Source organism: Vigna radiata, unplaced genomic scaffold, assembly GCF_000741045.1.
Source record: "Vigna radiata var. radiata cultivar VC1973A unplaced genomic scaffold, Vradiata_ver6 scaffold_167, whole genome shotgun sequence".
Classification (NCBI taxonomy): Eukaryota; Viridiplantae; Streptophyta; class Magnoliopsida; order Fabales; family Fabaceae; genus Vigna; species Vigna radiata.
Window position 1 is genome coordinate 311,465 of NW_014542360.1, and position 11,859 is coordinate 323,323.

The 11,859-nt window shown below is 35.7% G+C and overlaps 1 protein-coding gene across 1 annotated transcript; it reads right to left on the reverse strand.

Moving 5' to 3' along the window:
- Positions 1–4,067: 4,067 nt before the first annotated feature.
- LOC106779704 (chalcone synthase 17-like) lies at positions 4,068–5,576 on the reverse strand. The gene is made up of 2 exons (XM_014667876.2): positions 5,315–5,576; positions 4,068–5,224 (listed from the first exon to the last, which is right to left on the reverse strand). Exons 1-2 carry the CDS (start codon positions 5,490–5,492, stop codon positions 4,233–4,235), a joined length of 1,170 nt encoding a protein of 389 aa, XP_014523362.1. The 5' UTR covers positions 5,493–5,576; the 3' UTR covers positions 4,068–4,232.
- Between the last annotated feature and the right edge of the window lie 6,283 nt (positions 5,577–11,859).

Here is an 11,859-nt window from a genome sequence, read left to right on the forward strand (position 1 = left end):
CCATCCTTCAATTCTCATCAAATCCTATCAAAACAATGTAAAACCAAGCATAATATCTCTAAAAACCACTTTTGACTCTCTTGTGACTAAACTAAGTGTTTTGCATGATTCTAAGCTCATTCTAAGCCATAAAGGGTGTGATTTGATATCAATTTCAAGTATAAAAATAACAGTTTTTAGACCGTTATCAAAACTCCAAACTTAGAACTTTGCTTGTCCTCAAGCAAACAAGACAAAACATAGTCTTTCCACCTATCATCAAAATGGTTCAACACTTTTCAAAACTCATTTTTTCATAACAAGTGATTCCTCAATTCAGCTTTTCAATGAAATCTAATCAAGATGCATACATGCTTCAATTCATTCCAGTTCACATATTGTTCACATAATCACATATTCCCCAACAGATGTTATTTCTCTGAATGATCAGTCCACGAAGCACAGATGTAATCATGGAATTCATCAATAATTTCGAAGCAAAGTGTTTCACTCAATCATTCAAGTGTTTCAGGAGGTCACTCTTCTCTCTACTATCTTCTTTTCTTCAATATACCACAATCCCTTGCATCCTTAATAATCAATTATGTATTACGAATAGAAGCTTAAGACAACCAAACATCCTACCCCTATCACTAGGCAATATTTCTTTAGGGTGAAATTCTCCAAATCATGGTTTCTAGGTATTTCCCAATAACAAAGAAATCCAAACATCATGCTATGAGTGATCAAAACATAACAAGAATTAAGTAAAGGAGAAAATCACTAACAATTAATGAAAGAAGCATAAAATAATTCAGAACATATTCAAATACATGAAAGTTTACAGGTTACATCTTCCTCAACAACAAATGAGTTAGCTCTCCATTCTCATGGAGAATCTAGGTGTACAATGGAATGAAAGTGAGATAAAAACCCTAGAAAACAAAGAGGAAAGCTCCCGTATCCAATTCTTCCTCCAGAGGGTCGAAAAGTGTGTCTCTACGCTTCTACCACCAAAAATACAAACCCTAACGTATAGAGGTCCTTAAATAGATCAGAAACAAGTCCAAGGCCCAACACGCTGGCACTCAGCCCCCCACTTAGGGCAAGTAAGCATCCCTGCGAGGGAAGTGGCGTTGAGGGCCCTGAAAGGGGAAACCAGTTGTTCTACGGTACATGGAGACTGGTGCTTAACGCCCCTCAGAGGGCAAGCAGGTGCTAGTGCGAGCTACCTGGAATTGAGGGCCCTAGAAAAGGGCAACATGGCGTCCTACGACCTTTTGTAGCCTTCTCTTCTAGTGCTTTTTATGTCCCTCTTGGGTTCCAACTCCTTCATACTATAACTCCTCTTCTAAATCAATATTAAACAAAATCAAGGGAATTAGTGATAAAAATCATCAAGTATAACCTCAACTCTTTTATTCACTAAAATAAACTAAAAACAATAATTCAAGCAAGTTTCTAAGCCAAATAGAGTTGATTTAATATCAAAATTACATCACAGATAACGGTAAAATCAACTATTATCAACAACACCCAAAGAAAAGAACACAAATCTACCAAAGCCAAAGTTTTCCAAAAAACAATCTAATTTTGTCCAAAAAAGGTTTTAAAAAGACCATAAAAGGCGCAAACCTGAAGGCAACGGTGCTTGTGAAACAAGGACTGAACAAGGAACCCAAACGACACAAACAAACACCACAACATCAATAAACGCCCAGAAAATTAAGAATTTAGCCACGCACAACGGAGGAATGCTTGTGGAATGTAAAGAGTTTTAAAAACAGGATTTGGGAAAGAATATGTAGTTTGGATTAAAACAAAGTTCATAATGGAAAAAGTGCGAAAAACTGAATTTGTTCCCTTCCTCATTTTTGGACTGAAAACACACAGAGTTCACATTGCTGAAAATCACAAAGTCCTAAAAAAACGTACAATCTTCTCACCATGGTCTCCATGTGATGACATACTTCGTAGCCATGTCCAAGCACATGTGGCTACTATTTACGGAGAATCCTCTACATTCTTAGAGTGACATGTGACCACTAATTAAGAAGATAAACTCTCCAAAAGAAGGAGGACACATGGCATGGACGACCTACTCTCCTTGTCCACCAAGTTACATGAAAACTTTGATCCCTTGGTCAATTATACCAAATTTGCATCTCACTTTGGCAACATTGGGTCTTGGCCCCCTTATTAACTTGAATTGTTTAAACCCTATTCTACTTGGCCCACAATACAAGATTCAAAATAAATCCTACACTACTAAATTCTAAACTATTTGGCCCAAAATACAAGATTTGAAATTATTCTTACTCTAAAAGTTTTATGATGGTCCAAGATCACCTAAGAGATAAAGTGTAAGTCCATCTTCCATATATGACTCCAACTCTTTTTGAATATGCTTAATCATGACTAGAAGATATGTTGTAATCATGACTAGAAGATATGTTGTCACTTTGTCCCCTTTCTCACGTGTCTTTGTTGGCTCCCTTTGATTGTCGTCCAAGTAACTGTTCACTGGCTTTTCACCGTGGTTGTCGCTCCCTTTTATTGTTTAATTTCGTTACTTTCCCTTTCTGTCTCTTCATTCTAGGGTTTATTTGTTTCAATTTGGATTTATTGCTCCCCGAGTATAAAATGAATATATCATCATCTGTCTTCCATTTTCTTTGTGGATTCTGCACATTGTTTACCTTCATTGTGACATTTAAGTTCATTGGGATTGGAACTTTTTTTATTAGGATAAATTATGTGCGGTCTTAGCTTACAGTTTGAAATGTGTTTCTAGAAGGAAATTTAGCTGCAGTGATTTTAGGTAGACAAGGCTACGACAGAAAGAAATAACTATGAATGTGTAATCCTTGATAGTGCTTGTTCTTGGATTTTTAGAGTTTAATTAGAGGAAGGCTCTGACTCTGGCTCTGTTATGACACTTTTGTGTTTTGATGTATGCAATTACTTTACTATCTTCTTCTTGGATAGTAGATTATAGTTTGAAATTATCAATGTAGTTTTCTGTTCTCGGAAAACAATTACTTGCACAGAATTACTTGAATATGAAAGCTGAACTTGTAAATATTACGAGGTTTCTTTGTGTAGAAGGGTTGAGATGCATAATCACTTAAATTGGAATTTAGATGATAATAAAATTAATCGAAAACTCTATCTTCCTTTGCTAAATGTATCCTCTTAATTTTTTTTCCTAATTATTTCTTTCTTAAATGTTTGTTTTTGGTCCAGGCTTGATAAATAATCTGCTTAAATTTGAAGTATACTTAAAAGGAAAAAGTACAGGCTGGTGAATGGGAAGAAGTTGAGAAGTACTTAACAGGGTTTACTAAAGTTGGGAATAAGCAATTAACTAAATCACCAGAACATTGATTCATCAATATCAAAGCTTAATGTAGCAAAGAGAGGACCGTCAAGATAGCATGATCAAATAGCTCACGAGTGAAACTTCATTTCTCACAACATGCCTGTTTCTGAGGTGACTAAAGATCCACTTTCGGCTCGCTAAGTCAAATATCATATCGTGGATAGATCGTAAGAATAAAAAATATAGAAAAATTACTCACTTCAACACTTGACATAATTATAGTCTTAATGTCACAATTTTAACTTGCTTGATTTTGTTTCAACTCTTTTAATGATTCAGATAATTAATCATGTGTTTAGTCTTTAATAATTCACACATGTGTTTATTAAGAGAAAAAAATTAGCGGTAATATATTAACATTGAAGGAAGTCATTCATCATTTACTTCTTTTATAATTTTAAAACCATTAGTGTTTCTTCAAGATAAATTGCATATCAACCTTAATTTTTTATTTAATAATCAATTAAAAATCAAACACGTACTTAATTATATTAACTATTAAATAACGGAATTTGAACAAAATTAATACAATTAAAGTTGTTACATTAAGAGTGTAATATTCTTTATACATGGCAAAAACAAAAATGTCAATACTTATTTCATTTTAAATTCTTCGCTCAATCATCAATTCACAGTGTCATTGGTGGAAAGTAGTTAAAGGTGTTGACTTGTGTAATAATAACAAAATACCAAATACCCAATACAATGAGATACCAATCATAAAAGATGAAAATTTCAATTGGCTGTTATTAATCAGGCTAAAAGGCCCCCAAACGAAATATTTTAATGTAAATTGCAACCTTCACCAACTTTGAAAATTGCTACATAATAATAATAATAATAATAATAAAACAATAAGGATGACACAGTCTTATGTTGCAACACTGTGGAGAACAACGGTCTCAATGGTAAGTCCAGGTCCAAAACCAAACAAAACACCCCATTCAAGTCCTTCACCTGTGGTTTTGAGTCCATTTTCAGCTGATTTCCTCCTCATCTCATCCAAGATGAAAAGCACACATGCACTTGACATGTTTCCATACTCACTAAGCACATCTCTGGTGGCCTTCATCTTTTCAGGTTTCAGACCCAACTTTTGCTCAACTTGGTCAAGAATGGCAGGACCACCAGGGTGTGCAATCCAGAAGATGGAGTTGTAATCAGAGATGTTCAATGGGTCGAAGGCCTCAGAAAGTGCCTTCCCAATGTTCTTTGATACAATCCCAGGAACATCCTTAAGGAGGTGAAACGTTAGTCCAACTTCACGAAGGTGGCCATCAATGGCACCTTCACTGTCAGGAGCAATGGTCTGTGCAGTCCATACCAGCTCAAACAATGGCTTCTCAATCTGTGGAATTGGGTCAGAACCAACAATCACTGCAGCTGCACCATCTCCAAACAGTGCCTGTCCCACAAGGCTGTCTAGGTGGGTGTCACTTGGGCCACGGAACGTAACCGCAGTGATCTCAGAACACACGACAAGCACACGAGCACCCTTGTTGTTCTCAGCCAAATCCTTGGCCAATCGAAGAACCGTGCCTCCTGCAAAGCACCCCTGTTGGTACATCATGTACCTCTTCACATAGGGGCGAAGTCCCAAGAGTTTGGTGAGCTGGTAATCAGCACCAGGCATGTCCACGCCACTGGTGGTACAAAAGATCAAGTGTGTAATCTTGGACTTTGGCTGCCCCCACTCCTTTATGGCTTTCACTGCAGCCTCTTTCCCTAGCTTTGGTACCTCTACCACCACTATGTCTTGCCTCGCATCCAAAGAAGGTGCCATGTAAGCACTCATGTTCGGATTCTCCTTCAGGACCTCCTCCGTCACATGCATGTATCTCTTCTTGATCATCGACTTGTCGCCTGAAACATAAAAACAATAATTAGGTTTATTCAACAAAACATAACAATCATGTGAAAGTGAAAGCACTATATAATGATCAAGCAACTTACACATGCGCTGGAACTTCTCCTTGAGATCAGTCATGTGCTCGCTGTTTGTGATTCTGAAGTAGTAGTCGGGATAGGTGCTCTGATCAACGCAGTTTGGTGGGGTTGCAGTTCCAATGGCAAGGATGGTTGCAGGGCCTTCTGCCCTTTGAGCCTGGCGGATTTCGGACACACTCACCATCTTTGTTTCTTTGATAGAACTAATGATGTTGATGACGATGGTGTTTGCTTAGGTTGCTGAAGTTGTGTGTTCGAAAGTGTGGGAGTAGTTATCGTTTTATAGGTATGCAAGTGTGGTTTGGAAATGGGTAGGTGAGTTGCACGTGCATCACCAATTGCCATATTACGTTGTGTAGTCTACCATGAGTTCGGTGGCATGTTTTAAAAGACCATCTCTACCTCCGTTAACTCATTCATTTATTTTTTAAATGACTAATCAATAATTGGTGATATTTATCACGTTGTGGAAGAATATAGGAATTATTCTCCTACCATCAATTGACGACCTATCTTGTGGGTTGACTTGTTTTAATATACATGGAAATATGTTTATAAATTGTATATCATACTAATTAGCTTCAATATTTTTATCTTGCTGTAGTTTAGGCTTTTACAGTTTAAAAGGATTTGCAGTGAGGAAGTTTGAGTTTCACTGTTTTTTAGAAGAAAAATATGAGAAATTTTTTAATTAAAAAGCATTAATAAATAAAAAATAAACTGTGTTTGTATGGTAGTAGTACTTGTGTAAGGTTAAGTATAAAACTGTGGTAGCGGAAATGGGTAGGTTGCATGTGAATAGGTGGTGATATTATTTTGAAAACAACCAAAAGAAATACCAACTTAAAAATTTAAAGTAATAATATTTTAATTATATTTACTTTATCTTTTAGTTTAAAATTTTGATGATATATTATTATATTATTAAAGTGGGTGGTTGTGGGAATTTTTAGTGGTGTAAAACTATTATTTTTGGATGAACGGCTAGAGTGAAATGTAAATAAAATCAGAGATGAGTGATTATTTGGTACTATTGTATTGTATATTTTCTACTTGGTTGCTTCGTTGGTAAAACGACGTTAAGTTCCATGAACCAAGAAAAGAATATGTCCACTCAATATATTAAACTAAAATCGAAGTGGGTAGTTCATTGTTCAATGGTCAACCTAATGGAGCTACCTACCCGTTCTCTAGTTTGCTTGGTGTTCTTCTATTTTTTATAATAAGTATGAGATAACAATCTTTCGGTGCATCCTGTTTTTCATTAAAAAAGTATTTATGTTTGTTGATGTTACTGGAGTATGAGAGTATCTCTTCATATGGGATATCTTGTTTGAATTTTATCTTAACGATGTCTATCACTTCAAGACAATAATCAATTTTCTTTTATAATAATATATTTTTCCATATTTAATACAGTTACTTGGTGTGAAACATATAAAACACTGTTAAATGCTAGATATAAAACATTTCAAGTTGTTTATCCTGATGAACTTTTTCAGATAAAATTAAAAGGCTTCTTAAACAATTTATTTGGAGAAACTTTCACACTCTCCCAATACACACAATTACTTAGGTTTCCTGGAATTATGATAACAGTACTCAAATTCACTCGTCACTTGATAATATATTTTTACCTTTTTTTTTCTTAAAACTATTTAATATGAGACTTTAGTAAATATTAATCGAAAAATAACACAAAAAATAACCCAATAAACTTGACAATCATTTGAGGAAAAATGTTAAACTCATTTGAAAGTCTAATGTTTTCAAATCATCCAGTTATTAAAACAAATTGATTCACATTAATGCAAACGAAAATGTTAGATATGACAACACATTTAACCATGCTAGTTTTCCAAAGAATATAAAAATTGTTTAAAGGACAAATATTTTGTAAAGGTGAAAGAGATTTTTTTTGTGTTGATCAAGTATTAAGATAGTTTCTCTTCTCCCAATTTCTGAAAAAAAGAAGTTTAATTAGATATAACAGTGAAGGTCTTTTCTGTCTATTACTTCAGACTTTTTTTAATTAATTTTAAGTTTTACATTTATGTAGGGCACAAATTTATTTGGATCCTTTAACACCTGACATAAATTTTTGTTGCTTTTTGTGAAAAAAAAAAAACCCGAAACAATTGAGAAACACTTATGACAATTTTCAATGATAATTTATAGAAATCTACAACTCAGCATTCAACTCACAAAAACACCAATATAAATAGAATTATTATCACAAAATACTTAACTACCTCAGAAAATCGATCAACAAAGGAAGACATTATTGTGTTTTTTAAAAACAAACACACTTTCAATGTAAGTAAATTAGAAATTTGGAAATGTAACCCCAATGCACAAATACAATCAGACATAATGATTTATTTCAAACTAATACATTGAGTTTTTGGTTGTGTGTTTTATGTTTACTTACACAAGTAGTGGAGAAGTAATTTGTCTTCTAGAACTAAAAAGTGTGTGTTATTTGACTATGCTGATGAGCAAATATATATATATATATATATATATATATATATATATATATATATATATATATATATAAAAGGCATAATAGTCTTTTTCGTCTCCAGATTTGTTTATTTTTTTCAATTAGATTTTTCTTTTTAAAAATGTGTCAGATTGGTCTTCATTTAGTCAATGTTGTTTCAATGTCATTTCTTCCGTTAAATACAGTAGACTTTTTGTCTGTGGTATCTTTTCGTCCTTTTTGTCAGGGCTATCTTTTCCTCCTTTTATGCAGTCATACTTCCAATTCCACGTCATATTTCCAATTCCAATCCAAAAAGCCAAACGCACAATCTCCATTTTTTCACCTCCATTACTATGATTTAGATAACGCACAATCCAACCCCAAACACTTTTCTATTCTCTCTCACTCATTCTCCACCTCCATTGTCAGCAATCAATTCCATCATATCTTTTATTCTCAACATCGTTGCCATCAATTAACACAATACACACAAATCAGAGAGAGGAAAATGGGAACAAGAAATTGATTGGGAGAAAGATGGTTGAATGGTAGTGCTAGGGTATGCAAGAGCCATGACGTCAACGACATTGCCGATTATAAACGATAACAGTGTTGGCCGGATAGATGGGCGGTGGAAACCCATCAGCAAGTCCCCTACTCAATCTCGCTCAACCACAACTCTAAACTGCACTATCAAACTAGAATTTCAACCCTAATCACCATCACTGGTAAAAAATTGGGATTATACAGCGCACATTATGCCACGGTTCACCAGAAACCGCAGCATAATGTTGCGTGGTGGCAGCTTTGTAAATAAATCAAACTTATATGTCGCGGTTCCCCCCTTAATTGCAGCATATACCCAAGTCAACCATCACCTTTAACGCCACGTCAAGAAAAAAAATTTAATAACAGGGGTATATGCCGCGGTTGTTCAGAGAACCGCGGCATATACCCCTGCTACCTTCTGACATTCTCCATCAGTCAGCCCCTGCAATAAATTGGCAGGGGGAATATGTCGCGGTTCTCTGAGCAACCGCGGCATATACCCTTTCCAATTTATTGTAGGGGCTGACTGATGACCGCGGCATATTCCCCTGTCACCTACTGACATCCCCAAAAGGCAGTTGGGTAGACAGTTGAGTATTCGTAACGTTAGGGTATAGGCCGCGGTTCTCAGAGCAATCGCGGCATATTCCCCCATCTGAATAAATTTGAAATAAATTTGAAATTTTTAAGGGTATATACCGCGGTTGTCCGCTGAACCGCGGCATATAGCTTCAAAAATAATTTCAAAATGCCATTTTTATTATTTTTTTAAGGCGTATAGGTCGCGGTTATGTTGTGAATCGCGGCATATACCCCTTTACTACCGCGGGTCAGTTGTTAACCGTGGCATATTCCCTTTGGTAGGTTAAAAAAAAATAAAACACATAACAGTTTCATCTTCTCCACGCGATTCTAAAGCATTTCTCTGCCTCTACCTCCACGCGATAACGCCACTGCTGCCGCGCCATCTTCGTCGAACCGTCTTTGGCGTCGCGCCATTCCGGCCGTCCGTCGCACCCTCCGCCGTCACGCAAGCCTCTGCCGCCGCACCATCCTCTCCGTCGCGTGCCATCTCTGCCTCCCCTAGTACGTTCCATTTTCTTCTCTGATGAAATTTGTGTGCTATATTGAAATGCTAGGTTTGAATATGCTGTTGTGGCTTTGATCGTTTTTGTCAAATTTGTTGTGGTTTTGGTGGTTCAATAAGAGACAAAGTGTGTTAGCTTGTAGGGGAAAGGATTGGAATAGAGGTAGATAAAATGTATTTAATTTTTTTTTATCAGCAAATTTATTTAATTTTAATAATATGCTATGAAATGTTTTTAGTAGATTTATTATAAAATCAAAATTATGTGATTGAATGATTCCTATAGACAAACTGTGATAATTCTCATATGAAATTATTTGTGATAGAATGTTTGAATTAATTATTTCAATGATTATTAATTGTATGATTGAATTGATTGTATGATTGAATTGATAATTTTATATAGAATATTGCATAATTTTAATTTTGTAAAATTTAGGAATGGATCAAAATTGGATTAATTTACCACGTATTAGTGCTGAGTACGAGAGAGGTGTAGAAGAATTTATACAATTTGCACAACGTAATGAGGGAAGAAGTGATGATGAAGTGAAATTTAGATGTCCTTGTGTGAACTGTTTGAATGGGAGAAAGTTGAACGCAACCCAAATTAGAGAACATCTTATCTGTGATGGTTTCCTAAGATGTTATACAACATGGATATGGCACGGCGAAGAAATGTACTTTATGACTGACTCGCAAACTGAAAATGTTACTGACTCCACCATGGAAGAAGATCGACTGGATGAAGACAAATTGGAGGACATGATCCGCGATGTTGGCGTAGAAAATTTTGCCAAAGCTCATGTGCATGACACGATGTCGGCTGATGCGGAAACACCTTTGTATGTCGGTTCAACTAAGTTCACACTTTTGTCAGCTGTGTTAAGGCTCATGAATTTGAAGGCGAGAAATGGATGGACTGATAAGAGTTTTACAGAATTATTGACGTTGTTGAATGAAATGTTGCCAGATGGAAATATACTACCCACTCGTAATTATGATGCGACAAAAATTCTTTGTCCAATGGGTATGGAGTATAAAAGGATACATGCTTGTCCCAATTACTACATTTTATATAGGAAAGAGTTTGAATTTTTGACAAAGTGTCCAAAATGTGGCTTATCACGATACAAGTCAAAAAATAATAGTGAAGATAATGGTCAGATAGAAAAAAATGGATCTGTTTTGAAAGTAGTTTGGTACCTTCCAATAGTGCCCAGACTTAAGCGTTTGTTTGCGAATCCCAAAGATGCTAAAAACCTTAGATGGCATGCAGATGAGAGAAAAATTGACGGGCTGCTTCGTCATTCAGCTGATTCAAAGCAATGGAAAAATATTGATCGACAATTCCCCGAATTTGGTAAAGAGTGTAGAAATCTTAGGCTTGCTTTAGCCACTGATGGAATGAACCCATTTGGTAATCTGAGTACCAATCACAGTTGTTGGCCAGTTATATTGACAATTTACAACTTATCTCCTGCATTGTCCATGAAGAGGAAGTACATGATGTTGTCTATGATGATATCTGGTCCAAAGCAGCCTGGAAATGACATAGATGTATATCCAAGCCCACTAGTTGAAGACTTGAAGGTTTTGTGGGTTGATGGGGTCGAAATATTTGATGCATTCGCTTCTGAGACTTTTTTTTATGCGTGCAATGTTATTTTGCACCATTAATGACTTTCCTGCTTATGGTAATTTGTCAGGATACAGTGTCAAGGGTCATTAAGCATGTCCTATCTGTGAAGAAAACACTACAGCTCATTAATTGAAACATGGAAGAAAGACGGTGTATCTGCGTCATCGGAGATTTCTAAAACGTAATCATCCATATCGAAGGTTAAAAAAAGCATTCAATGGAGATCAAGAGAGGGACGAAGCACCAAATCCACTTACTGGCCTTCAAGTTCTTGAAAAAGTTAATAAAATACATCATGTATTTGGGAAAACATCCAAGAACTCATCTGTAACGACCCCTTGGAAGAAGAAATCAATATTCTTTGAGCTTCCATATTGGTCAAAGTTAAATGTTCGACATTGCATAGATGTGATGCATGTAGAAAAGAATGTGTGTGATAGCTTGATTGGTACACTACTCAAAATTCAAGGAAAGACAAAAGATGGAGTGAATNCTCGTTTGGATTTGGTTGACATGAATATCCGAGAAGAGTTGGCANCNAAGGAGATTGGTAAACGTACTTATTTGCCCNCTGCATGTTACACAATGTCTAGACAAGAGAAGATAAGTTTTTGTCTTTGTTTAAAGAGTATCAAAGTACCACAAGGATACTTTTCAAATATGAAGAGTTTAGTGTCGATGCAGAACTTAAAGCTTGTTGGCATGAAGTCTCACGATTGTCACGTCTTAATGCAACAATTGTTACCGGTGGCTATTCGTGGAATTTTGCCCAAAAATGTTAGGCA

Coding starts and splice junctions, on each gene's coding strand:
- LOC106779704 (XM_014667876.2), bottom strand. CDS start 5,492: ATGGTGAGTGTGTCCGAAATCCGCCAGGCTCAAAGGGCAGAAGGCCCT. Junction 5,225..5,314: donor GGAGAAGTTCCAGCGCATGT/GTAAGTTGCTTG, acceptor TTTATGTTTCAG/GCGACAAGTCGATGATCAAG.